Source organism: Nyctibius grandis, chromosome 1 (assembly GCF_013368605.1).
Source record: "Nyctibius grandis isolate bNycGra1 chromosome 1, bNycGra1.pri, whole genome shotgun sequence".
Taxonomy (NCBI): domain Eukaryota; kingdom Metazoa; phylum Chordata; class Aves; order Nyctibiiformes; family Nyctibiidae; genus Nyctibius; species Nyctibius grandis.
The window spans coordinates 130471285-130498163 of NC_090658.1; the positions used below are offsets into that span (position 1 = coordinate 130471285).

The 26879-nt window shown below is 44.2% G+C and overlaps 1 protein-coding gene across 1 annotated transcript in view; it reads left to right on the forward strand.

Moving 5' to 3' along the window:
- Nucleotides 1-22779, forward strand: part of PINX1 (PIN2 (TERF1) interacting telomerase inhibitor 1) — a 72298-nt gene extending 49519 nt beyond the window's left edge. The window contains exon 7 of the mRNA XM_068402643.1: nucleotides 21063-22779. Coding sequence (XP_068258744.1) covers nucleotides 21063-21665 — 603 coding nt within the window. The 3' untranslated portion in view covers nucleotides 21666-22779. The remainder of the gene's footprint in view (nucleotides 1-21062) is intronic.
- Nucleotides 22780-26879: the final 4100 nt, after the last annotated feature.

Consider the following 26879-nt stretch of genomic DNA (forward strand, 5'->3'; position numbering starts at 1 on the left):
CTTCAAGACAGGAAAACTGGAAACTGGTGTGAGCACTGGGTGTGGAGATCCCAGTCTGCAAGGGAACATACCGCACCTTGTGCACAGCTCACCCTTCCCCTAAACTTTGCAAAATTAGATCAGCTTCCTCTCTCCGAATCAGTTGTGCCTTCTGCACCAGCACAGAGTTACACCGTGTCTGGTTAGATGGTGTGCTATGAACTGGGGCATAAAATGCAGAGCCAGAAATTTGGATGGTAATTCTACCCACCCTTCGTTACCCATACCTTTGTTACTTGTATTTCTTCACAAGTTTCCCTTATTCACAGTAGTTTGATCCTGTTTAGGTCTAACACTGATAAAGCACCTTGATGCTTTCCCATAGGAATCACAGAATCAATCAGGCTGGAAGAGACCTCTGGGATCATCGAGTCCAACCATTGCCCTGACACCACCATGTCAACCAGACCATGGCACTAAGTGCCATGTCCAGTCTTTTCTTAAACACCTCCAGAGATGGTGACTCCATCACCTCCCTGGGCAGCCCGTTCCAACATCTAATGACCCTTTCTGAGAAGAAAGACCAGACCCTCTGCTCCTTCTTCAGCATTTCCCATGAAGATCTTTTCGAGGAATATTGCTTTGAGTTTTACTAACTGGTCGGTAACTCTTGTGTAAGGAAACTTGCCGTTTGCTTTCCAGTCTAAAGAAGAATTCAACTAGCTGTTGGTTCAGCAAAAATATCTGTCCTTTCACAAGAAGCCTGACCTGCAACTGTAATTTATCACCCATCCTCCACATCACTTGGCCACCGTCCGAAAGGACACGTTACCAAGTTTAAATAATTCCTGTTGCATATTGCACAGCTCGGGGAGGCTGTCACTCATCTCTTAAACTACCCAGGGTTCAGCAGCGTGGTAGGAACCGTTGTTACGTGAGTCGCATCAGCTTTTCCGTGCCCCAGGACATTTGGGAAGCTAACCCCACCGCCTTCCACCCTCCTGCCAGAGATTTCATGACTGTCGGTAAATTCCTTAGTTACTTGAGAAGCCGTTGCTATAGAAAATGTCCTTTTGTGCGTGTTTGTACTGGCTGGTCTAAATGAGTGTCAATACCAGCATCTGACTGGGCAAAAAAAACCTGTCAGTATCTGCCTTCTGATGTTAGCATTGGCAGCAGCTCCTTGTAACTGTTGCAGGGAAGTAGCTCTGGTGGCCAAATTCTTTCAAAACTCAGATATTACCTGTTTGAATATTTAACTCTTTCATGAGATCTCGAAATCTCGCCCTTTTCTATTACCAACCTGCTGTCCACCAGAGCTTCTCAGGACAAGATGCAAGGTGATCTGGAACCATTTTTCACTCACAGGATGCAGTTATTAATTCCTCTCTTCTGTGTTTCTATGCATTATGTTTCTCTTCGTACGAGGTAAGTTAGGAAAGGACCTTAAGGGCTCATCAAATCCATCACGTTTTCTCTAAGAGGGATCAGTTCTTCTTGCATGAGTCTTGACAGATGTGTTTAAAAAAAAAACCCACTAAATGGGTGTCTCTCTTACATGACCTCCACAGACTCTGCACGGTCTGTTGTGTGCTTGACTAAATGTAGGAAGGCTTTTCCAGCTCTTAAAAAATGCATCTCTGTTGCTACTATTTAAGATCGCTATTTCTTTACCATAGGGAGCAGAATATGGAGATAAGACCTTTATTCTCTTCCAGACTTTGACGCTAACGTTGCTCTAGGAACTGTAAACCCCAAATCATGCATTCCTACTTGTAGCCTGGGTTAGAGCTTTAATAGCTCCTGGCAGGCCAGACAAAGATGTGGCTGGCATATTTTCAGGTTTTTTTTTTCAATCATGACTCTAAATTACCAGCTTTCTCCTTACAGCAAGCACAACCTGGTGAGCCCTTAGTGTGAATCAGGGGAAGGCTCAGACTCTGAATCTGTAGTATGGCACCTTAACCATTACCATGACCCTAAACCAACAGATTTTTTCTGTGTCTGGCCTTTCCTCTGAGCATATTTTAGGGATTTAAACAATATTAAATGGCTTTTCCAGTTTAGCAACTGTGTGTGGGAAGTTGGGGGAAGATGCTGTGTTGGGTAGGGCAGGTTGAAAGGGAAGCTTGACGTGGCTTTGGATTAAGTTCTCTTGAGTTACTCTGTATGCCTTTGCTCATATAGTGTGGTACTCCTTTTCCCTCCTGGCTGCTGGTGACTAGTCATCGACATAAATAAGTTCCCTCTCAAGCTCTGCTTCAAGTCTCACCAAGACAAACCTCCTTTGCACTTCTGGAGATAGTTTGTGCCAGGGGCTCTTCCCAGTTTCACCATATGGACAAGACTGAGCCAGATCTGTCTCCTTCCACACTATGTAGTCCTCCAGTATCATTCCAGCAGTCTTTAAGCTCCCAAATGTGCCCGTGATGTGTAATAGGTACCCTCAGTTTCATGTTGGGAAAGCAGTGATCACAGAATCACAGAATCAATCAGGTTGGAAGAGACCTCTGGGATCATCAAGTCCAACCATTGCCCTGACACCACCCTGTCAGCTAGACCATGGCACTAAGTGCCACGTCCAGTCTTTTCTTAAACACATCCAGAGATGGTGACTCCACCACCTCCCTGGGCAGCCCCTTCCAATGGCTAATGACCCTTGCTGAGAAGAAATTCTTCCTAATGTCCAACCTGACCCTCCCCTGGCGAAGCTTGAGGCTATGTCCTCTTGTCCTATCACTAGCTGCCTGGGAGAAGAGGCCGACTCCCACTTCACTACAGCCTCCCTTCAGGTAGTTGTAGACTGCACTAAGGTCACCTCTGAGCCTCCTCTTCTCCAGGCTAATCCACACCACAGGGCTGGCTTGTGCAATGTTTAACAGGGTCCTGAGTGGGCTTTGCAGCTCGCAGAGGACTGCTCCTGCAGTTATACCATTACTAATTTAAAGCTAGCTTGAATACACATACACAAAAAGCGTAACAAGAATTCCCAGAGCAGCATCCTATGGTGAGCTCCTTCTGAACCAAAGCAGGGAGATAAATCAAAGTTTGTGCTTTTTAACTACCACAGACGTGCAGCACACACGGGGAAGACTATTAGAGAAAAGAGAATATGGTCTCTCTCCAGAGAGTTGAACCTGTCCTAGCGACTCCAGGCATAACAGGATATACAAATGGTTCTATTTCACTGCTTTGTTTTAATGTTGATTTGTTTGCAGTCTGCCCAAGATACTAATTGGTGTTTTACAAGTATAAAGACAAAGGTGTCTGCCCTGAAGAACTCACTAATGAAAAACACTACTGTACAGTGTTAATGCACAGTCAAATTTTCTGCCTAATGAACCAATCGCTTTGATAAAATCTCTACCTCCTGGTGAATTCTCTGCTTTGATTTTCCCCTTGACTCCCATCTTCTTTTACACCTCACTTTGTATTCTTTTTCACTCCGCTTTAAATTTTGGGGGCAGTTTGCGCTTCAATCAACATTTTATGGTGTAACTCCTTGAAAGGAAGTGAATCACCTCTTTCATTAGGAACAAACAAAGTTGGTCTGATGTTGCAACTCTATGGATATTTAAGCTGAGAAATTGGAAGACCCTGGCCTGGCACAGGATTTTAAGAGGAATGGTGGTGCGACGTTAGCTTTTAATCCCTTCAACATGCTGCAGTTGATAACAGGTTGTAACATGGATGTTAGTGCCTGCATTTGCAATGCTCGTATCCAGAATAATAATTGAACAATTCTTCCTCTTTAGTGATGTGTTGGCTTCTTCCCACCTATGACTTAGCATGGATTCTTTTTTTCTTCGAGAGGTGTTGATTGCTGCAAAAATAGTCGTGTTAATGGTTGCCATCTCCACCTTACCCACACCATTTCCATTTGTATGTTATTGCCCCTTTTCCAGAGGTGATTTCCTCTGCAGCAGAGGTGGTGGAACAGACTCTGTGGCTGCTTTTCGTCTGCTTCAGCACAAAATCAGCCAGTTACTCTAAATCGTTTTTAGTGGTGGTTTAAGCTGTCATTATTGTTTTCCTATTTCTCATTGAGCCTCACTTCCATCTTAAATCAACACCTACCTTTTAGCACAAATCATGTTCTCATGAAGAAGATATGTCTGAGAAACCGGTTTAAAGGTAGCATGAATGCGCATTAATGGTAAGCAGTGCTGGGGCACTTCAGTGTTGGGGACTTCGGACTTCTTTAATCAGCATTGCATGGATTTTCTTTTTAACATTAGGTTATCTTTCACCCAAGTGCATTACTTTATATTTATCAACACTGCGTTTCTTTTGATCTCATTTTAACTACTTAAAGTGCTACCTCATTTTAAGCCTGGTTTCCAGGTCAATTAAGCAGATGTGATTAGTCCGTTTGTCTATTCCATCCTCTCTCACTGATTTCAACCACGTTACATAGGCAGGCAGCAGCCTTACAAATGTTAAGTTCCTACTCTTTGTGAAAATAAATGGTCACATGAAGAAGAAAGACAAATTGTTTTCCCAGCTGGGCTCAACTGTATTATTAGACATCAGAGAATCCACACAGAGGAAAGCCGTTATGAATGCTGTAACCACAGGAACAGCTTCTGTCAGAACTTGCACTTCATTAGATATGGGGTCATCCAGCCACAAGATGCAAAGCCACAGGAAGCCAAGTTGCTTTGCTTAGAGTTACTACAACTATCCTTTTTTAAGTGAAAAATGTAGCTCAGATCTTGGCGTAGCCGTGACCTTCATCTGTGCTTGGAATGACTTCTTTAAAAACTCCGTGGCTCCACCCCCCTGCTTTTCTTATGGCATCAAGTGTGGGGTAATGAAGGGAAGAAATAAAACTGAGCTGGCATTGCTGAGTCACTGCCAGGGTCTGAGACTGGTTGACTTCGTGGTGGAGCTCTGCTCAAGGTGGAGGGACCACCCAGCTTTGCAGAGGGCTCACCTAATGAAAGGAGAGCGGGGTAGTAGGAAGACTGACTGAAAGGAGGCAAAGCAAAAGTAGAAAGCAGCTTTTAAGGGTGGATTGTTAGAGTCTAATTGGGGTTAAACAAAATCTTTTGAAGGTCCTGCACTAGGCCACTCAGGTCTGTTGGGTGAGGGTCTCCTTTCCTCTTTTCTCTACACCCTTTTCATGCTCAACGTAAAGCAAGAATTTCTGTGCTGTCTGGCATCTCGTTTCTCTCTGCTTCAGTCCATTTAGGACATGTAGGTGAACAACTCCAAGCCTTCCACTAAGGATCTGAGACCCCAACCAACACCACTTCCCTCTCAACAGAACAGCTTCCCACGAGGCGGCTGAGGGACTGGAGGCAGCAGCTGTGGCTTACGCTGCCTTTGCTTACCTGTAGAGAGCAGAGTACGAGGCGTGTAGAGCGTTAGAGTATAAATGAGACACGGGGAACAAATTGGTCTTCCCTTTAATCTGACATTTCCTCCTGAGTCTTCATTTTGCTGCTTATTCCTGGAGCAGTTTGCTGTTAAGCTGTGGTAAGCATCCCATTCCACTCCTTTTTCAAAGCTCCTGTGCCAGGAGACGTTCCGGCTTGGAACACGCACGCTGCCCGCGGGATCGCCTACCTGGCAATTATTTGTATTGTTTTGTACCCACTCATAGCTTTAACCTGCAAGTCCCTCGAGGCACAGGTTGTTTTGTGTGGTTCACTGGGCAACCATAGAGCACTTCACCCCCCCTTAGGGCATTACATAAAGTGTTAATAATAAAATCCTAGGAAATCTATTTGGAATTACAGGCACGGGGCTTTTCTCGTTGTTTTTTTACATTACTGCTAAATTTTTATGCAGTACTGTAAAGCTTATACTTAGCATAATGAAAGACGTGTGTCTTTAAAACTCACCCAGGTCAAAATTATAGAAGCAACCATCACCAAAAAAAAAAAAAGAGAAGGTAAGGAGGAAGGGAAGCAGCAAAGAAGGGTGTGAAATGAAAGCTGTGGTTTGCAAGGTGTAGAAGTCAAAGGGAAGCAAGAAAAGCGGAGCAGAAACACAAAGGTCAGCCACGGAAAGCAAGCCAAAGGAAATGAAGTCTGAGGAGGGGTTTGAATCACAGAATCACAGGATCAGTCAGGTTGGAAAAGACCTCTGGGATCATCGAGTCCAACCATTGCCCTGACACCACCCTGACACACTAAGTGCCATGTCCAGTCTTTTCTTAAACACCTCCAGAGATGGTGACTCCACCACCTCCCTGGGCAGCCCATTCCAATGTCTAATAACCCTTTCTGAGAAGAAAAAGGTGGAAAGGTGGAAATCGAGGCTCCTTACTCCAAGGGGAGGAGAGTAATGTAAACCCAACAGCAGTCTGGACAGGTACAGATGTGAAACGCAAATAAACTAAATGTTTTCACCTTTAATGCTTGGGAGATCATAGCTGGATTGCCCATGAGCAGAAAAGCTGAGATAAGGCCCTGACTGTGAGGGTACAAACTGTCTCAACGTCATAGGGCTTGCTCTCAGTTTTGAAGCACAAGACCTGTCTTCTTCACTTGGATAGTTAAGATTTTCTTGGCATTGAAGCAGGCCCTGGTAATGTAGATACTGTACACGCTGATTGAAGCTATTCTCTCCTCAAAGGGCTTGCTTGCATGGGTTAAAACAGCTGAATTGTTTTGCAGGTTGATAGAGCCAAAGTTCTGCCAAAGACTGCAGATTTCACAAGCTGACCATGAAAAGCCGGCATCTTTGTTACAGGTCACAGCATACGTGCTCTGTCTTGCTCAGGCTCCAAGGTTGCACAGGTCATGCTGGCACTTGTAGTCTCCAGGGTTTACCCATAAAGCAGTGCCAGATGCTTGATGACAAGTTTTCCACCAGCCTTGTGGCTGAAGTAGTCTGTTCACTGTCATGTTAGAATCATAGAATCATTTGGTTGGAAACGACCTTTAAGATCATCAAGTCCAACCATTAACCCAGCACTGCCAAGGCCACCACTAACCCATGTCCCTCAGCACCACATCTATACGGCTTTTAAATCCCTCCGGGGATGGTGACTCCACCACTGCCCTGGGCAGCCTGTTCCAGTGCTTGACAACCCTTTCCATGGAGAAACTGTTCCTGATATCCAATCTAAACCTCCCCTGGCACAACTTGAGGCCGTTTCCTCTTGTCCCATCACTTGTTACCTGGGAGAAGAGACCAACCCCCACCTCGCTACACCCTCCTTTCAGGCAGTTGTAGAGAGTGAGAAGGTCTCCTCTCAGCCTCCTTTTCTCCAGACCAAACACCCCCAGGTCCCTCAGCCGCTCCTCATCACCCTTGCGCTCCAGACCCTTCACAAGCTTCGTTGCCCTTCTTTAGACTCTCTCCAGCACCTTGATGTATGTCTTGTAGTAGAAAGTAGAAATGTTTTCAGTCAGGACCACCTTAATTTGGTGTTTCAAGTCAAGGTCAGCTATTGCTGGATCTCAAGTGAGTATTTTGGAGTACGGTCACCCTTGCGAACATACTCAAGGATGAGAAATGTGGAGACGTAATCACATACTTCCTCCCTCTTCTTTCCTGTACATTATTCCTCCCTGTACATAGCATGTGCCATCTTTCTTCATCCCAATAACCACTCCAAACTGATCCTTTCTCCTTTTCTTCCCTTCTTTCAGCCTTCTTTATGCTTCCTTAGCTCCCCATGAAGCGGGAAATCTACTTCAGACTTACTAGGAACCTTTGTCTAATTGCTTTGACACCTTAACAGCCAGACTTATTTTTCAGTATCAAGGGGATAGAGACAGCATTGAAGAGATGCCCAGAACTTGACAGCCGGCTAAACATGAGCCAGCAGTGTGCCCAGGTGGCCAAGAAGGCCAATGGCATCCTGGCCTCTATTAGGAATAGTGTAGCCAGCCGGTCTAGGGAAGTGATCGTCCCTCTGTACTCGGCACTGGTGAGGCCGCACCTTGAATCCTGTGTCCAGTTGTGGGCCCCGCACTTCAAGAAAGATGTTGAGGTGTTGGAGCGAGTCCAGAGGAGGGCGACCAAGCTGGTGAAGGGTCTGGAGGGTCTGACCTATGAGGAACGGCTGAGGGAGCTGGGGTTGTTTAGCCTGGAGAAGAGGAGGCTCAGAAGTGACCTTATTGCAGTCTACAACTACCTGAAGGGAGGTTGTAGTAGAGTGGGATTCGGCCTCTTCTCCCAGGCAACTAGCGATAGGACAAGAGGACACAGCCTCAAGCTTCACCAGGGGAGGTTCAGGTTGGACATTAGGAAGAATTTCTTCTCAGAAAGGGCTATTAGCCATTGGAAGGGGCTGCCCAGGGAGGTGGTGGAGTCACCATGTCTGGTTGTGTTTAAGATAAGACTGGTCATGGCACTTAGTGCCATGGTCTAGTTGACATGGTGGTGTCAGGGCAATGGTTGGACTCGATGATCCCAGAGGTCTCTTCCAACCTGGTTGATCCTGTGAACTTTCTACACTTTCTAGCAAGTGTGCAAGAGGTTGAAATACCTGTCCTACAGTAGGAAGCCTCAGAAATAGGAAATATTTTGTTTCCTACTGAAATAGGAGAGAGTTTTTAGGCTTTCCCTGTTAGGACAGCAACAATTGCTGCCATTCCCTCCTACCTGTTGTGGAGTGTGGGGATGGATACCCAAGAACGGAGGTTCTGTCCTTACCTCCTCAAGCAGTTTTTCCATACTAAATGATGTCATGATGATAAAGTTTGATGTCATGATGATAAAGTTTGATAAAAATGATGTAAATGATGATAAAGTTTGTGTTGTATCTTGCTCATGGTTACAGTCATCCTGTCTCTCCTTCCTTTGATACTCTTGTTGCCAAAGTTAATTTAGAACCAAGTTATAAACCTGCCACCTCGAATTCTGAAATTTATTAACTGTAGTGTTCTGTGTAAATACTTACTACTGGTAATGTTAATGAATGTGGAAAAATACCAAAGCCTGTAAATCCAAATAAAGTCAGAACATCTTATGTCTTCTTTAAAGCACAGTGTTCACCTTTGCTTTTATGCTGCTTGGAGTATAATATGTGCCTCCAGGAACCTGGAAGTGAGCGCTGCAAGTGAGCACAGAACAATACAAGTCTCTGCAGAAATGTTGCTCCGATAACTTTGCTTTTTTGGCCTACATTTCTCAGTGGTTATTATTTGTTAATTATGTTATATAGTGCTCACATGTGGGCTAATTACTTCCCCAGAGAGCTTACAATAAAATGATGGACAGAACAAGGGCAGGATGTTACACATATCAGAGAGTAAAAGGGTAAGGTAGGACGCGGGTAATATGGTTAGTTAAACACTTACGTCTGTGTTTAAAAACGGAGTAGCACCACAGAATCACAGAATCAATCAGGTTGGAAGAGACCTCTGGGATCATCGAGTCCAACCATTGCCCTGACACCACCCTGGCAACTAGACCATGGCACTAAGTGCCATGACCAGTCTTTTCTTAAACCCCTCCAGAGATGGTGACTCCACCACCTCCCTGGGCAGCCCCTTCCAATGGCTAATGACCCTTCCTGAGAAGAAATGCTTCCTAATGTCCAACCTGAACCTCCCCTGGTGAAGCTTGAGGCTGTGTCCTCTTGTCCTATCGCTAGTTGCCTGGGAGAAGAGGCCGACTCCCACTCCACTACAACCTCCCTTCAGGTAGTTGTAGACTATACCACAAAGCATAGTATAGAAGAGTTGGGCTGGTTTGTGGGGGGAGAGGACGGGTGCTAATTTGAATTGATCTGAGGAGTTGACTTGTCAGAATAGTTGTGCAAGGAAGCACCAAAACTAAAGGCAGCAATGAAGAAAAAATGCAGACATTTGTGAAAGAAGGGTGCAGGGAGATTGTACCCGGCCTGGTTATAGCTGCAGGGCTGTACTGTGAATTTTTGAAACCAAGAATAAGATCCATATGAACTGTAGGTACACTGCATGAGCGATATTCTTTGAAAAATAAAACCCTTTCCTCAGACAAACTCTTTTCTTCAGACCTTTATAGATGGGAGAGAAGAAAAAAATGCATACGCATCCGTGCAGTTGTATTTCAGATTTCAGTTCTCATTCTTGCTGTTCATCTTGTTTTTTTGCATCTGTCTTTTAGTCTGCACGCTTTCAGGCAGGAGGGCTCTGCTGGTATTTATGGTCTGTGCTGCTCTAAATTGTAACGTTCTGATTCATTTTCCTGTGCTGCGAATACTTCACACCTGGAACAAGTAATGATGAAGGCACACTTAACAAATAAGTGACTAAAAAGTGACACAAGGTATTTCTCAGCAGTTCCTTGGCCACTGCTTGTGCTGAAAAACAGGAAATGTCTGTACCCTCGCACAGAGGTCTGACGATTTTGGTGCGTGGATCAGCTCTCTAGCGTATTGCCCTCGCAGAGCAAAGAAGCGGAAGAGTTTCAAGTGTGTATTTTCCTTTTGAGAAGCATTTTCTAAGGGGAAGGGGAAAGGAGTGAAGGTTTGGGCATTTCAATTATCTGAGAAGCACTTTATTTACACACAGATATGCTTTTCTACATTTATTATTAGAAAAGAGATAGAAGTGAAGTTTACATAGGCAGGTGTTATTTTCAGATTTCAAAGCACATGTAGTCTCCTCTGCCAGAAGCCAAGCTGTGATGCTGACTGTGCTTGCTCTCAGAACTGCTACCCGAACTCCTTTCTCTCCTCTGGGTACTTCCAATGATTTTTATTGCATCCTTTCTCTCAGTGGCTTATCTTGGCATCTTAAATCTTCAGAGCCCTTGTTAATACCTTTGCTTGTATTCACAATTTGGCTGGGCAAGCCCATTTATTGCTTCTCATGTAGTCCGTTCAGTTTCTTCTCTTATCTGTGGGGTTCTGACCTATGAGGAATGGCTGAGGGAGCTGGGGTTGTTTAGCCTGGAGAAGAGGAGGCTCAGAGGTGACCTTATTGCAGTCTACAACTACCTGAAGGGAGGTTGTAGCAGAGTGGGAGTCGGCCTCTTCTCCCAGGCAACTAGCGATAGGACAAGAGGACATAGCCTCAAGCTTCGCCAGGGGAGGTTCAGGTTGGACATTAGGAAGAATTTCTTCTCAGAAAGGGTCATTAGACATTGGAATGGGCTGCCCAGGGAGGTGGTGGAGTCCCCATCTCTGGAGGTGTTTAAAAAAAGACTAGACATGGCACTTGATGCCATGGTCTAGTTGCCATGGTGGTGTCAGGGCAATGGTTGGACTCGATGATCCCAGAGGTCTCTTCCAACCTGGTTGATTCTGTGATTCTGTATAGGAAGAAATCCTGAACTCAAGAATCAAGAAGGGTTCGGTCTTCTGAATCCTGATTAGAAAGGATTAACAGCAGCTGCCTATTTCACACACATTACAAAGGGATAATGAAAGTGCCCAGGGAACGACACGACAGTAGTAACCTACTACGTGAAGAAGACTTGGATTGCTTTTGAGTGTGCCTTGCAGTACTACTGCTGCGTGAACAATACCTACACTACTGGGATGCCTGTCCTGGACATTTGAAGGCATTGGTATGTAGAGAACAGGTACAGGATGAAAAGCCCAGTCTCCACTTACTTGATTACAGTCCTGCCCGCTCCTTTAAAATAGTATATTTGAGAGTCTCTTGATTTGGTTATATACAGGTATATCGCAGAGCAGACAGAAATGGTGATGTGTCTGTCTCTGTCAAGTGTCATAGCCACGTCACACTGTCAGGTGAGTGGATCAGTGGGGTTATTTCAGTACTTGCATAGTGCCTTACACATCTGTGATGCCTCTTTGAAGGATCTCAAAGCACTTTACAAACACTTAATGAAACTCTTGCTGCGAGTTTCATATAGTTGCTAAGGTATGCTTTGTGCTTTGATAGCCTGTGCCAGAGCTGGAGGGAGTAACTTCTTCTCCAGGGTTTCCCACCAGCTGGGAAGAGAACTTGGGAAACGTGACCTTCCCAGTCCTGCGCTCGCTTTGCCGGACCATACTTCCTCTGTTATTCAAGGTGAGAACAGAACAGTTAGCATTGATTTAGGTGCTTCTGGGAAGATGAAGTCACTATGTTTGGATCTGTGTATCGTGCCAATAGAGAGATCCTGGGGGAAATCTCTTCCTTTAGTTTTGTTTATATTCAGCCTAACGCACAGATGTAATTTGCAAGGAAATGCAAAGGAAAAGAGGTTTTGCTGGCCTCAGCAGCGTAGCTAGAGTGAAATGAGATGTCACAAGGATATCTAAGTGTTTCTCAAGATATGAAAAGGATTTTTCTTCTCTGCAGTGTGCTGGTTTTTTAACTCTTTCCCTGTGTGCCTTCAGTCCTCACCTCTTGTGCGTTATCTCACTGCGTGTGTTCTCCCTTAGCCTTTCACAGGCTCCCTTCTGCTCGTGGATTTTACTCACTGCCTTTGTTTGCTAAAACTTAAACGAACGCTTTTTTTTCCCTGACAAGTGTCAGAACAGTAGGAGGAAGTTTCTGTGCTCTGTGTGACACGGTATCAGGGTTCCCAAGCTGACATCAGAAATACAGGTGTTGTAACTGCTGGTATTGTAACTGTTAGTACTGTAGGACTGACCAGGATCTGATAATGACAGCTGGAATGAATCCCCATGACTATCATTGTAATCAAGTCTCTGGCCAAAATTTAATCCGTTGCACTTTTGCAACCCTGTTGCTTCCTGTTATGCTGTTGTTTTCAGGCTGAAGGCAAAACCTGGCTGAGTGTTATAGCTTATTGTATGGCTCCTGTTTCATTGATGGCAACAGGCTGGGATCCAGTACGTCGTACGACAGTAAAAATGTATTGTTTATATGACAAGCAAATGGCATTTTGGATACCTAGAGATTCCATTCAGCAAGAGAGATGGTGGCTTGCTATTTTAGCAGTAGTAATATATGAATTACAAGAATAAATGAAAATGCTAAAACTGTCCACTTGCTGAGGGATGAGCTTTTGGCAGAAATCTAAAATGGAATTAACAAGACAGCCTGGGAGAATTTGAGTGCAGTTATAATAGAAACACATAGAGCCCCATTTAGCCTGGAGAAGAGGGGGCTCAGAGGTGACCTTAGTGCAGTCTACAACTACCTGAAGGGAGGTTGTAGCACAGTGGGAGTCGGCCTCTTCTCCCAGGCGATAGGACAAGAGGACACAGCCTCAAGCTTCACCAGGGGAGGTTCAGGTTGGACATTAGGAAGCATTTCTTCTCAGCAAGGGTCATTAGCCATTGGAAGGGGCTGCCCAGGGAGGTGGCGGAGTCACCACCTCTGGATGTGTTTAAGAAACGACTGGACATGGCACTTAGTGCCGTGGTCTAGTTGCCATGGTGGTGTCAGGGCAATGGTTGGACTCGATGATCCCAGAGGTCTCTTCCAACCTGATTGATTCTGTGATTCTGTGACATCACCATGGAATTTAAAACTAAAATAAAAAATGGAGTCAGCAGATACAATGTAAATTACTTGAAAACCTGGCACCTATAGATTTATGCAGCAGAATGAAACGGGTGCTGTTACGTGGTAATAAAACCTCCTCGCTAGGATACGGTCCCACATTGGAACAAGTATCCAGAAAGATCGTGGAACCTCCATCCTTGGAGGTTTCCATGACTCCACTACAAAAAGCTGATCTGGTCTAGCGTTGGCACTGGTCCTGCTCCAGGCTAGAGGCGGGACAAAAGACCTCCAGAAGTCACTTTAATCAATGATTCTGCGAATAAGCCCAAAATTATTCTAAGCAGAGATTTACTACTACAAAATTCCTTGGTGTTTTTCATTGCAAGAGGAGCACTCTGACTGCTCTTTCCTTAGTCGTTGCAGATGGAGGCAGGTGTAGCAAAAATATATCTTCATAATTCCATGGAGAAAACGGTTGGATTTTTTAAAAAATATTTTTCATTGTCTCCTTTCCATTCATTGCTTCCTACCCTTTCTCCTTGTCCTTGCTGCATAAGAGACAGAGCTGATAGTTCATGTGGAGTATAACAATTAATACCCAACTGCAGGGTAACAGCTGATTTTTCGACGTATTCTAGCACAGAATTTATTTTACTGGAGTCAAACAGGAAAGTGCTTCTCTATAGTAACTGGAACTTGTCCTTTTAGAAAGTGCTATCATGTCATACAGCCCAGCCAGGTATTAGACATCCAGGATTTTCATTCCATTTCCCATAAGTGGATTCCTTGCTATGTTGGCACTCAGTATAAATTGTAGTAAAATTAAACCTTGCTATGGTTATGCGAGGTGTCCTGGTGATTAGAATACCAGGGCCAACGAAAGAAGGAAATTGGGGGTTACATGAATTTATACCATTTCTTTTCACGTGTAGTGTTCCTGCTTTTCATCTCTTTTGTTAAACCTTCCTTTATTACCAGGAAGTCAAATTATATCCCTGTTTTAAGTTTTTAAAGCATTACAGGGCTGGAAGATGCTTCCAGAGTCCAGATCTTCCATTTTCCATTCCAAGCAAGGATTAACTCTACCTAACGCTTTCCTGATAGTTGTCTGAGTTGCTTTCAATGGATGAGACTCCCAGTGGTTGTTGAGGCTTCACATAAATACTGATAGATTTCTGCTACTACCAAAGTTTCATGTTGGTAATTTACATCTGCTACTGCTTGGCCACTTCCTCATAAGCACAGGGAAAATTGTCCCCTTTTCTCTTTGCATCAGCCCTTTCTGTATTGGAAGTCTGTTACCATTAGTAAGGGACCTGGGGGTCCTAGTGGACAGCAGGATGACCATGAGCCAGCAATGTGCCCTTGTGGCCAAGAAGGCCAATGGCATCCTGGGGTGGATTAGAAGGGGTGTGGTTAGCAGGTCAAGAGAGGTTCTCCTCCCCCTCTACTCTGCCCTGGTGAGGCCGCATCTGGAATATTGTGTCCAGTTCTGGGCCCCTCAGTTCAAGAAGGACAGGGAACTGCTAGAGAGAGTCCAGCGCAGAGCCACGAAGATGATTAAGGGGGTGGAACATCTCCCTTATGAGGAGAGGCTGAGGGAGCTGGGTCTCTTTAGCTTAGAGAAGAGGAGACTGAGGGGTGACCTCATTAATATTTATAAATATGTAAAGGGCAAGTGTCATGAGGATGGAGCCAGGCTCTTCTCAGTGACATCCCTTGACAGGACAAGGGGCAATGGGTGCAAGCTGGAACACAGGAGGTTCCACATAAATATGAGGAAAAACTTCTTTATGGTGAGGGTGACCAAACACTGGAACAGGCTGCCCAGAGAGGTTGTGGAGTCTCCTTCTCTGGAGACATTCAAAACCCTCCTGGATGCGTTCCTGTGTGACATGATCTAGGTAATCCTGCCCCGGCAGGGGGACAGGACTAGATGATCTTTCGAGGTCCCTTCCAATCCCGAACATTCTGTGATTCTGTGATTAGTTCTTCATAAGATGCTGTCTGCAATATACCAGTCTTAATCAGGTGAATTGAAACCATTAGAGCCTCCTGGGTACCTGTTCTTATGCCAGAATTGACTTCAGAACTGATGGTACGTGGCCTTATTTATGCACGTATTTCTTTTAATCCTGCTTAAACTCATCATGCTACAAGTCTTTGTTCACTCTCGCGCCTGTTTGATCCCAATCCAAATGTTTATGCTCATACTTAACTCGAAGTTGTCAGCTCCTTAAAGCAAGACTCTGTCATCCTTAATGTCTTCATTAAGAGTGATTCTTCATGAATAATCTGCTGTGCTTCTCTCCGTTACAGCTAGACCTGGGTTAGAAAGATACAGGGATGCCCTCAGTTCTTGCCTGTCAAGTTTTGTGCACTGCATGGGATCACACCAACGCACCTCTGGAGGGAGGATCTGAAGTAGCAGAAACAGAACTGGATTATGTTAATCTTATTGTTATGGTTTCTCAACAGGAAAGTAGCTAATCACTGTGGTTCAGCCAGACTGCAGAAAGGGGTTGTTGCATTTAAAAGCTATGAATGATCGTGTGATTGCCTTGTAACTCATGCTAGAGGTTTAGCCTCTTCTTATGTTGTGTAGCCCATTTTCTCTAATTTAAGTGAGAATCTACTGAAATTATAGTTTAGCTTTAATCTGCCTTTATGCTCACCCCTTCTGTACTTTTCTTTTTGTGTCATTTTTGCGAGTTTCAGCTAACAAAACTGCTTGTGAATTAGTACCCCCTCATTTGCAAATGAAGAAGCAAAGGCATGTGAAATTACTTAAGTGATTGTAGTTCGTATGTGGCAGATCTGAGACTGTACAGCAGATTTTTTGATTCCCCTATTCTAAGGTTTAAGTGCTAAGAAATACTTGCAGTCTGAAGAGGAGGGAGACTTCACTGAATCACAGAATCAATCAGGTTGGAAGAGCCCTCTGGGATCATCGAGTCCAACCATTGCCCTGACACCACCCTGGCAACTAGACCATGGCACTAAGTGCCATGTCCAGTCTTTTCTTAAACACCAATTAATCCAAGCTGCTTCTTTTGCTTATGGACTTGCACCCTTTGTCTTTGCTGATTGGTTATATCTCGCTTTTCCTCCCAGAGTAACACACAGATGCAGTTTTTCTTTTTGGATTTTAATTCTTCAACCTAAGGTTTTAAACCTCCAAAGATATTTGGGTTTCAAACTCATTTGATTTCATGAGGTGTCTAAATACTTTCCACTTCTACTGTTGCCAAACTGTTTTCACAATGTGATGTGAATTGTTTATATAATTTACCATAATCTCCTATTTTTTTTCTTCACTAAATAACTGTGGCTGAAAGGTGCTCTGAGAGCGTGATGCCTTAGAGATGCAATCCTGATCCTGCAGGAATCAAGGGAACCAGGATTTCACTCTATAAGTTTAGTGTATTAACTGATTAAATCAGCATTGTGTGTCTCAAGTGAAGAAAGCAGGCAGAAAAAAACGTGGTGGTACTTAGAGTGCTTTATGTGCTTCAAATTATTTTCCATACATTTAACTAATTACATAAACAGATGATATTTACAGGGGACTTCTGGCTATAATTGACCTTCATCTTTTCCTGTGCACTTTGCAGCCTCTCCTTGAATTTTCCTATTTTTTCCTCTTAATCATTCCACATTTAACACCATGTTTCAAGCAGTCCTTTTCTTTTGCTTGGGACTATCCTACCAATTCCATAGAGACCAGTATTCCCAGCGGCTTTTAACTTCATCTTCTCAGCCTGATTTCATGGGCAATTTTGGAATGCGCGGTGTGGGCACACGTATCTCCTCCAAAGCCCAATCTTCAGGCCTCCCACCAGTTACAGCACAATTGCTCTTTTCCTTTTACAGAATCACAGAATCAATCAGGTTGGAAGAGACCTCTGGGATCATCGAGTCCAACCATTGCCCTGACACCACCATGTCAACTAGACCATGGCACTAAGTGCCATGTCCAGTCTTTTCTTAAACACAGCCAGAGATGGGGACTCCACCACCTCCCTGGACAGCCCATTCCAATGTCTAATAACCCTTTCTGAGAAGAAATGCTTCCCAATGTCCAACCTGAACCTCCCCTGGAGAAGCTTGAGGCTGTGTCCTCTTGTCCTATCACTAGTTGCCTGGGAGAAGAGGCCGACTCCCACTTCACTACAACCTCCCTTCAGGTAGTTGTAGACTGCAGTAAGGTCACCTCTGAGCCTCCTCTTCTCCAGGCTAAACACCCCCAGGTCCCTCAGCTGTTCCTCGGAGGTCAGACCCTCCAGACCCTTCACCAGCTTGGTCGCCCTCCTCTGGACTCGCTCCAACACCTCAACATCTTCCTTGAAGTGCGGGGCCCAGAACTGGACACAGGATTCAAGGTGCGGCCTCACCAGTGCCGAGTACAGAGGGACGATCACTTCTCCAGCCCGGCTGGCTACACTAACATGATCATCAGTTCTGTGGAGCAGGAGTGTTTCTTTCTGTCTCTTTTCTTGTGTAATAAATTGCTTTTCAGAAGTTGCAGCAACAGAGTACACATTTAAGTATGTATATCTTCTTTTTCTTTGAAACCTTTCTATGCATGTGTTGGGGCAAGCAGGGGAGGAATTGCATAAACTGAGTCTCCCATTGAGAGGGTAGAGAAAACCCGTGTTTAGAGTTCAGTGGTGTTCCCATGGCTACTAGGACAGGTACATCATGGGAGGGGGAACACTTCTGGCATCTGACAGCCTCTCCAGGTGATTTATGGTTTCACATAAGCTTTTCCTAAACTGAGAGGTTTTCTAGGGTTGGCACCTCTTTGCTTGTCTCCATGCCCTGTTAGTTCTGTGTTCAGTGGCCCATGGTTATTAAAATTCTTATCAATAAAGGAGTTTCTGAGTAAGGTTCTTATTTTCCGGGATCATGCATACCTTCTGAACTCCTCAGCTTAACCAAAGGAACATTTTTTTTATGCCTAATGTATTTTATAAAAGAAATGTGGAGAGTTCAAGTAATATTTGCCTTCAATTACAGTAATTAAGTTGTCAGGACTTGAAGTCACCAAGGGAATGAGAAAATCCTTTCCTGGTTGGCCAGGGGGTAATTGGTGTTCTAGTCGCATGTACGTTTTACATATTGGGGTGGGGAGGGAAACTGTTCTGGCTGGCATCTGGGGCAGAAAACCTGGGAGACTGTTTGTCATTTTGCAATACAAGGTGTCAAAATCCTGCTGTGGGTAGAAGGAAAAGGAAAAGAAGGTGACCTGTTTAACTCTGCTTTAGCAGGGCATCTGTTTGTGATCCGCGCTAACGCTGCTTGCTTGGGTTGGGAGGTGTATCTTCTTAAAAAGGCAGCGGCTACAAAGATAGCTCAGTCCATTTCACAGAATCACAGAATCAATCAGGTTGGAAGAGACCTAAGGGATCATCGAGTCCAACCATTGCCCTGACACCACCATGTCAACTAGACCAGGGCACTAAGTGCCATGTCCAGGCTTTTCTTAAACACCTCCAGAGATGGTGACTCCACCACCTCCCTGGGCAGCCCCTTCCAATGTCTAATAACCCTTTCTGAGAAGAAATGCTTCCTAATGTCCAAGCTGAACCTCCCCTGGCGAAGCTTGAGGCTGTGTCCTCTTGTCCTATCACTAGTTGCCTGGGAGAAGAGGCAACTAGTGGATTCTGTCTTGTCAAACTAGTGGATTCTGTGAATTCTTTCCTGTCAAACTTCGGCTGCGGCTCCCCTTTCAAATGTAACCTATATATATAGATGTGTGTAGATACTGCTTTTTTCTCCCCCCATGTTCAACATCTCTTTGCAGACTTCTTTGCCAGAAGTCAAATAGTTTCAGTTACTTCATAATCTCACCTTGAAGGTACACTACAAGGTATTCCTACAAGAAAAGTACCTAGTTTTTATAAGTGCCCACACAAACCTTACTGGAATCTCGAGTGTAGCGTTACTTTCGTTCCACTGGAATAGCTCTCTTGAAAGCAGATGTATGAGGAAATCGCTACTCGTAATGCATCACTAATGACACAAATTTTTGCATTCCTGCTCATGTGAGTAAAGGTTATGGATGCGTAAGGAGTCAGACCTGCAAAACCTTACTCAGAAATCCTAATAAACCCCACTTCAGCTCGCAAGTTTAATGATGCCCTGAAGAGAGCCAGCTCACTTATCTACACCATCATGCAATAACTATAAAGAGTTGAGATAAGTGGGTTTATATCTCCCAGTTTGCTACTGGCCTTCACCCTGTGTGTCAGTTTATGCCAGTGAAAGTGGGCATGAAATATTACTGCTCTGATTGGGTTGTTTTTTATAGTCACTTCAGTTCACACACAAATGAATGGGTAGAGTGGATGCTCTTATCTATCTGTGCATTTATGAATGGAAAAACAGTGAAGTATCTCTGTCATACTCACCACATTTGACTGTAATAGCTGTGGGTTACCTCCCGCTCCAGAAGCGTGTTGTAGGCCAGATGTTGGTAAGGATTCTATGCAATTCATACCTGCTCAGCTTTTCCCATCGAGGGGGGTGTGCTCCTTTACCTGCAGTTCGTACAAGGCTTTTTTAAAAAAAGAAAAAAAAAGCAACATAGAATTTGGGACACTTCCAAGAGTCATTTGTGACTTTTGCTAAGCAAAAGGATATGCCACAAAGAGTTATTTTTGAGTGCTTCAGTATCCATGTAAACGAGTCTGAATTTCAGCTGCCTTTTTGGGTTGTTTTTTTTATGTCACAGATAATTTAACAAGTTATGTATTTCCATCTTGTTGCATGTGTTGCTTTTTCAGAGTCAGTTCTCTTCATGCCATACATAACATCCAGCTCCAGAGCTATACTTTCCTTTTTGGTTTCTATTTACTTTCTAGATATCAGACTCTTTATATAGATTTTCACCTGCAACTAGAGTTCAGCAGCTATTTATTTTGTCTATGCAGAAGCCTTGTAAGATCTAACCTGTGATGTTGTTTTTGCCATCTGATAAGGTATGATCAAATGGAGCGTGTTTAAATAACAACATCTAGGACACAATGACAGTAAACCAGCTGTGAAACAAACATTTCTAAAGATCAGATAAGATGGAAGAGATGCATCAATGCTGGATTGCTCCGTACATCATAAGTTCTTGCACTTTGCTGTTCCAGGCATGGGATTTCCTTGATGCCACAGGCTAACAGATCGTACTGTGTTATTTTTCATGTTGTTTGGTATCTTATAGAGACATGTGCCTTTGCAAAGTGAGTGCAATACACTGAGTATGATAGTGTTATACATAATCTGCATGAGTTGCACAGGAGGAGGTAAACAGCAAGAAATTCAAAGCAACAGAGAACTGTCTGGAAGAATTTCTTTTCAGAAAGGGTTATTAGACAGTGGAATGGGCTGCCCACGGAGGTGGTGGAGTCACCATCTCTGGATGTGTTTAAGAAAAGACTGGACATGGCACTTAGTGCCATGATCTAGTTGACATGGTGGTGTCAGGGCCATGGTTGGACTCGATGATCCCAGAGGTCTCTTCCAACCTGATTGATTCTGTGATTCTGACTTGTTCTGTATTTCCTTGCTGCCTTCCACACTGCCACCTCCTCTCCCTAAACCTACGCTGTCTTTTGCCTTAAGGACTGCCTCCCGCTTCTGCCTAAGTCTATACAATTAATTTTGAAAGCACCGTATGGTTTTTAAAAGTTCTTATTAGCGCGCAAAAAATAACCTTATGTTTAAAACCATTATTTCTGACTCTCACTCCTCCTCTTTGTTCACCTGCAGGAGGATATTACTGATCCCGAATCTCAGGAAGAGGCGAAGAGAAACGGTTGGCTATCGGAGCCTGCAGACGGTTACAATACAGTGAAGAGTGTCCTCACTGTGCAGGAATATTTCGCTAAGCGCATGGCAAAGCTGAAGGGATCCCAGAATGAACCAGAAACAAAGGCAGACGATTCCTGCCCAACAGCTGACGAAGCTTTGGAGCCTTCAGAAGAACTGAAAACCAAAGTCAAAAAGAAAAAGAAGCAGCAGAAGAGAGATGAGGCAGAGGGTACAGAGCATTGTGAGAAACCAAAAGTGAAACAACCTGCAATAGGTAGCTTGAATGGAAAGGAACTGGACACTCCATTAAATGAATGTCACTCAGGAAAAAAGAAAAGGAAACATAAAGAGCAACATGAAGTTGTCATTAGTTGTGATGAAAATATGGGCAATGAAGAAATTTATATGGGAATATCTGATGGGGAAGATCTCAGTGTAAAGGACTATGAGGCAAAGCAAAAGAAACGCCATAAGAAGAAACACAAAAGGCAGAAAGAGGAGACAGATGAGTGTGTGGAAGGAGTGCAGAGAAAGAAAAAGAAGCACTGCAAGCACGTATAACCATTTAAAAGTCAAGCTGGGACTCTGAGGTGATTTGAACTTTAGCATGTTAGAGGAGATGTTTTAACACAGCAGACCCTGTGCTCCCTTCAGCCCAGATTCACTCTGGTGCAACTCCATTCAAGTCAGATAACAGCAAGCAAAATCAGGCCTGGTTTTAACTGCTGTGGTTAAGACTGTGAAAGGCAGTGAATTACTGTCTGCTACTTCACATGGACTGTGTTTTTCTCAATCCAGGGAGAGGGAAAAAAAAAGTCACCCTACTACTGCCTTTATGATTAAAGCCGCCGTTGTCTTCACTTCTGATAGCCCGGTTCTGCTTCTGGGAACAGGAGGGGTTTTGCAAAGCTGTATGTGTTTTTTCACTGATTTTTGCAAACTCATGAGTGTCAGTACTAAAGAATGAAATAAAAAAACCCTCCCTTTGTTTCCTAGCCAGTAGTTAACTATTGTCAAGCAATTGTAACTTTGCAACAAAGCTAAAGGAGCTGGGCCTTTATTAACCATATCTAAATCTCAGGGTACCTTCAGTGGTGCATCTGGAATTCAAAAAGTTGTCTTGGATGGAGCGAGGTTTTCTGTGAAACAAGGAGACCAAATAGATTTTAAAAGCACAGCTGCTCAGATGGATTAGCATTGCCGTTTATACATTGAAAATCTGCAGTTTAGGTTTATAACCAAATTTGGGCTTGTTTCTATTTGTAAACCTGGAAATAAGTAATGCTGGAACTCAGCACTGCCATAAGCAGTTTTATATGAGAGTTCTAACATTCAGCATGGATTTTAGCATCTTACTCTCACTCAGCTAAGAGAAGAGATGGGTGAGCTTGGAAGTGTTGGAATCGGGAGAAGCATTCACCGTCCTCGAGAATGGTTCTGATATTGCTTTGGCCACAGCAAATTGAGAGCAGAGCGCTGAAAGCCAGCCAGTTAGCATGGCATGATCCAGAGTAGCTGTCCAGAATTCAAATCCATTAGCTGTTCCTTTGACTTTGGGCCTGGCTGTATTGCATCAGTGTAAATCTAAAACATCCCATTGACCTGCTCTGCTGAATAAAATGGGTGCATTTTTTTATTGTGTTAGCTCAGTTGAGTTGCTTAACATGGTTTGAAAAACATTGTCAAGATGCAGATGTTAACATGAAAAAAATATCCTTAAGCTGCCTTTGTTGTCCAGTGGGAGAAACAGTCTGCAACACATAGTCCACGTGGCTTCAGATGGTTTAGTTGCAGCTGACCTCTTCCTTTTTCAGATACCTTGGTTTGCAATGCACCTTCCTTGCCCTCAGGACATGTTCATTCCTGCTTGAGAGTTAAAAAAGAGAAACTTTACAGTCTCTCTGGGATTTCAGTTTTTAAAGGTGCTAGTCAAGGAATAGGGTTTCCTTCTCCAAATACTGCTGGGCTTGTTTGTTTGTTCTCAGTATTAATCTTCAATGAGTTTCTGAGCTAATTCTTATGAGTGTTTGGCCAGATTCCAGTGCTAGTTATAGAAAGAAGAAAACCAGGAATAAATCTTTAAATTTATGGTGTTAATACAGTTAAGCACAGGATACCTAAGATTTAAATCTGGCTCAGATGGAAATATCAGCTACAAATAGAAGATTCTCTATTTGTACAGGAAGAAATGGGAATTCCACGTTATCTCAGGAAATGTAGGATTTTATGTGCCTCCAGCTCAAAGAGAAATAGCATGTGCAGAATATGGGTTGTAGGGGAAAAAATCATATCATAGAATCATAGAATGGTTTGGGTTGGAAGGGACCTTAAAGATCATCTGGTTCCAACCCCCCTGCCACGGGCAGGGACACCTTCCACTAGACCAGGTTGCTCCAAGCCCCATCCAACCTGGCCTTGAACACTGCCAGGGAGGGGGCAGCCACAGCTTCTCTGGGCAACCTGTTCCAGTGTCTCACCACCCTCACAGGAAGGAATTTATCATAATAGAGTAAAGAATTATCATAATAGATTTAAAGAATTATCATAATTTAAAGAATTATCATAATAGATTAACATTTGAAACGAGCAATTCACTTATCTGCGCTGCTCTGTGCGTGTGTCAGTGGTGTGCCAACTTTTCATCGCTCGACAAAAAGCTCTTCTTACCAGATATATCTAGTGAAATGGATGATTGAAACAATGGGAACAGGTTTCTAAGTAATAAATTGGTTTTTGTTTATAGTGGGTTGTGAGTCCAGTTTTAACCAAACTCCGGTTTGGCAAGGTGGTCTTTTTTAGAAAGCGTAAGAAAAAGAATTACATCATTACCCAAATGGTGAAATTAGCAGAATGTAAGCACAAAGAAATTACTTGGGTTTCATTTCTGTGAAAATCAGACTTCCAAACAGCAGAGTCTTTTGTTATATGTTTCTCCATTGTACTCACACATTGCAGCACAAAATTGTGTACGTCCGAGTGAAATGACCTAGAAGCTAAGCAACATGTGAGTCGCCACTCTGCTTTCGCTTCCAAACCCAGAGTGATGCACGCACAGCACAGGTATTAAAATGTTCTCAGTTTTAGTAAACCCAGGTCACTGGTGACACAGAAGAAAAATGTCCTTTTTGCATCGGGAGCCTTACGCAGCTGATGGTTTCTCGTGAGTTACTTCCATTCTTCGCAGGTATAGTGGTGTTCTTCGCTTTGAGCCTTGAAATTAACTGTCGGTGCAAAGGCTGCTCCGTGCCAAGCTACGTGATTTGCAATTGCAATTTTGGGAGCAGCGATATATATATATGCTGACTTTTGTGCTTGTAATTACCTGCAAGCACAAAACTGTATCCTGGAAAGCAGAGGCCACGGAAAAGTAGTCTGATATCAGCATCAAACCAAAGTCTGCGTGAGCTTCGTGGGCTTCAACTGTTTTGATCTTGCTGTGTCCGACTCTGCAGAGCCTTCAAGGCAAAGATGGGAGGTTGCACTGGTGCACGCTGTGTGACAATCCACATGGGTGCAACAGGCACCGTTCCTTGAATTTCTTTCCAACATCACAGAATCACAGAATGTTTGGTATTGGAAGGGACCTCGAAAGATCATCTAGTCCAATCCCCTGCCAGAGCAGGATTACCTAGATCATGTCACACAGGAACGCGTCCAGGCGGGTTTTGAATGTCTCCAGAGAAGGAGACTCCACAACCTCTCTGGGCAGCCTGTGCCAGTGTTCAGTTACCCTCACTGTAAAGAAGTTTTTCCTCATATTTATGTGGAACCTCCTGTGTTCCAGCTTGCACCCATTGCCCCTTGTCCTGTCGAGGGATGTCACTGAGAAGAGCCTGGCTCCATCCTCATGACACTTGCCCTTTACATATTTATAAACATTAATGAGGTCACCCCTCAGTCTCCTCCAAGCTAAAGAGACCCAGCTCCCTCAGCCTCTCCTCATAAGGGAGATGTTCCACCCCCTTAATCATCTTCGTGGCTCTGCGCTGGACTCTCTCTAGCAGTTCCCTGTCCTTCTTGAACTGAGGGGCCCAGAACTGGACACAATATTCCAGATGCGGCCTCAGCAGGGCAGAGTAGAGGGGGAGGAGAACCTCTCTTGACCTGCTAACCACACCCCTTCTAATCCACCCCAGGATGCCATTGGCCTTCTTGGCTACAAGGGCACACTGCTGGCTCATGGTCATCCTGCTGTCCACTAGGACCCCCAGGTCCCTTTCTCCTACGCTGCTCTCCAACAGGTCTGTCCCCAACTTGTACATGGATGTACTAGCTCTAGTGCTTTACACACAACCAGTGTAAAGCAGAAGTAACAACCAGGGTTATTTCAAAGCACAGATGCGTGATTCTATTAAGTACAAGTTTCAGGACAACCTATTAAGATTTCAGAACCCCGTATCCTTACGTCTGTGTGAATTTCAGTCCATTAGATAGTATCTGAGACGCAGCTGCTTTGTGGAACTTAAGAAATGAACTTGGGGACCCATCCAGTTCAGCATCACGTTCAATTAATGCCATTTTCCTTTAAGCAGAAGGTAGTTCTGGTGCTGCCTTCTTTCAAATAATCAGCTCTCGGCGATGGAAATTAGCTGAATGCTCCAGTGTAATTAACCAATTTTCTCCTGTTTAAACACACAAGATTGAAGTTCTTGAAGCATCCACCTTCAAAAGGCACAATTTACGTCATGAAACCTCCAAATCTGCCAGCACTAAGAGGAGGAAGGAAGCTCCAAGAAGAGAGGAAAACCACACAAAGTCTATTGGAAACACTGCATAGCATCACGCCTAGCTTAAAAAAAGATCTTTATGATAGTGTGTCCTCAAACAGCGTGAGGATTGCAAGCGTCTGAAGCCGTCCTTTGCTTAATTCCTCCTCATTCCTGGGCAGCATGGGGTTTGCTACGTGAAGGGTTGTAAATCTCATCCACGCAGTGTGAGTGGCCGAGGATCTGAGCTCACAGAGTACTTGGACGATAACCAAGGGCTCCATACCTGTCCCAGGCAGGGGGAAGCGAACTTTTAGTGGTGTGGGACTGGTGAACATGGTGAAAATACAAACTTTTGTAGTGGCAGAAGTGGGAAGATTGTTCCAAAGCCAAATTGAAGCTCGATTTCTCAGCAAGTCAGAACTGAAATTCTGCTTCTGAGACACTCAAAGATGTTCTTTTTTCTTACCTTCATCCATGTTTATAAATTTTAAAGTGTAAGAGGGAAATTCTGCTAGTCCCTTTTAACTGAAAGGGACTAAAATACATTTATTTGGTAACTGTTAAAGCTGCATTTTAAAAATAGAGCAGAAGTATTCAGAACCATGAGTGCATGTGCTGAAAATTTTAGTATCTTTTTTTTTGTCCACATTTTTCGCTGCGGACTGTATAAGGGGAAGGCTCTGGTTTCTCCTCCTAGGAAATAAATGGTCTCAGTAGTGGTCCCTGGGGAAGGCACTGGTGAGGCCGCACCTTGAATCCTGTGTCCAGTTCTGGGCCCCGCACTTCAAGAAAGATGTTGAGGTGTTGGAGCGAGTCCAGAGGAGGGCGACCAAGCTGGTGAAGGGTCTGGAGGGTCTGACCTACGAGGAATGGCTGAGGGAGCTGGGGTTGTTTAGCCTGGAGAAGAGGAGGCTCAGAGGTGACCTTAGTGCAGTCTACAACTACCTGAAGGGAGGTTGTAGTGGAGTGGGAGTCGGCCTCTTCTCCCAGGCAACTAGCGCTAGGACAAGAGGACACAGCCTCAAGCTTCGCCAGGGGAGGTTCAGGTTGGACATTAGGAAGAATT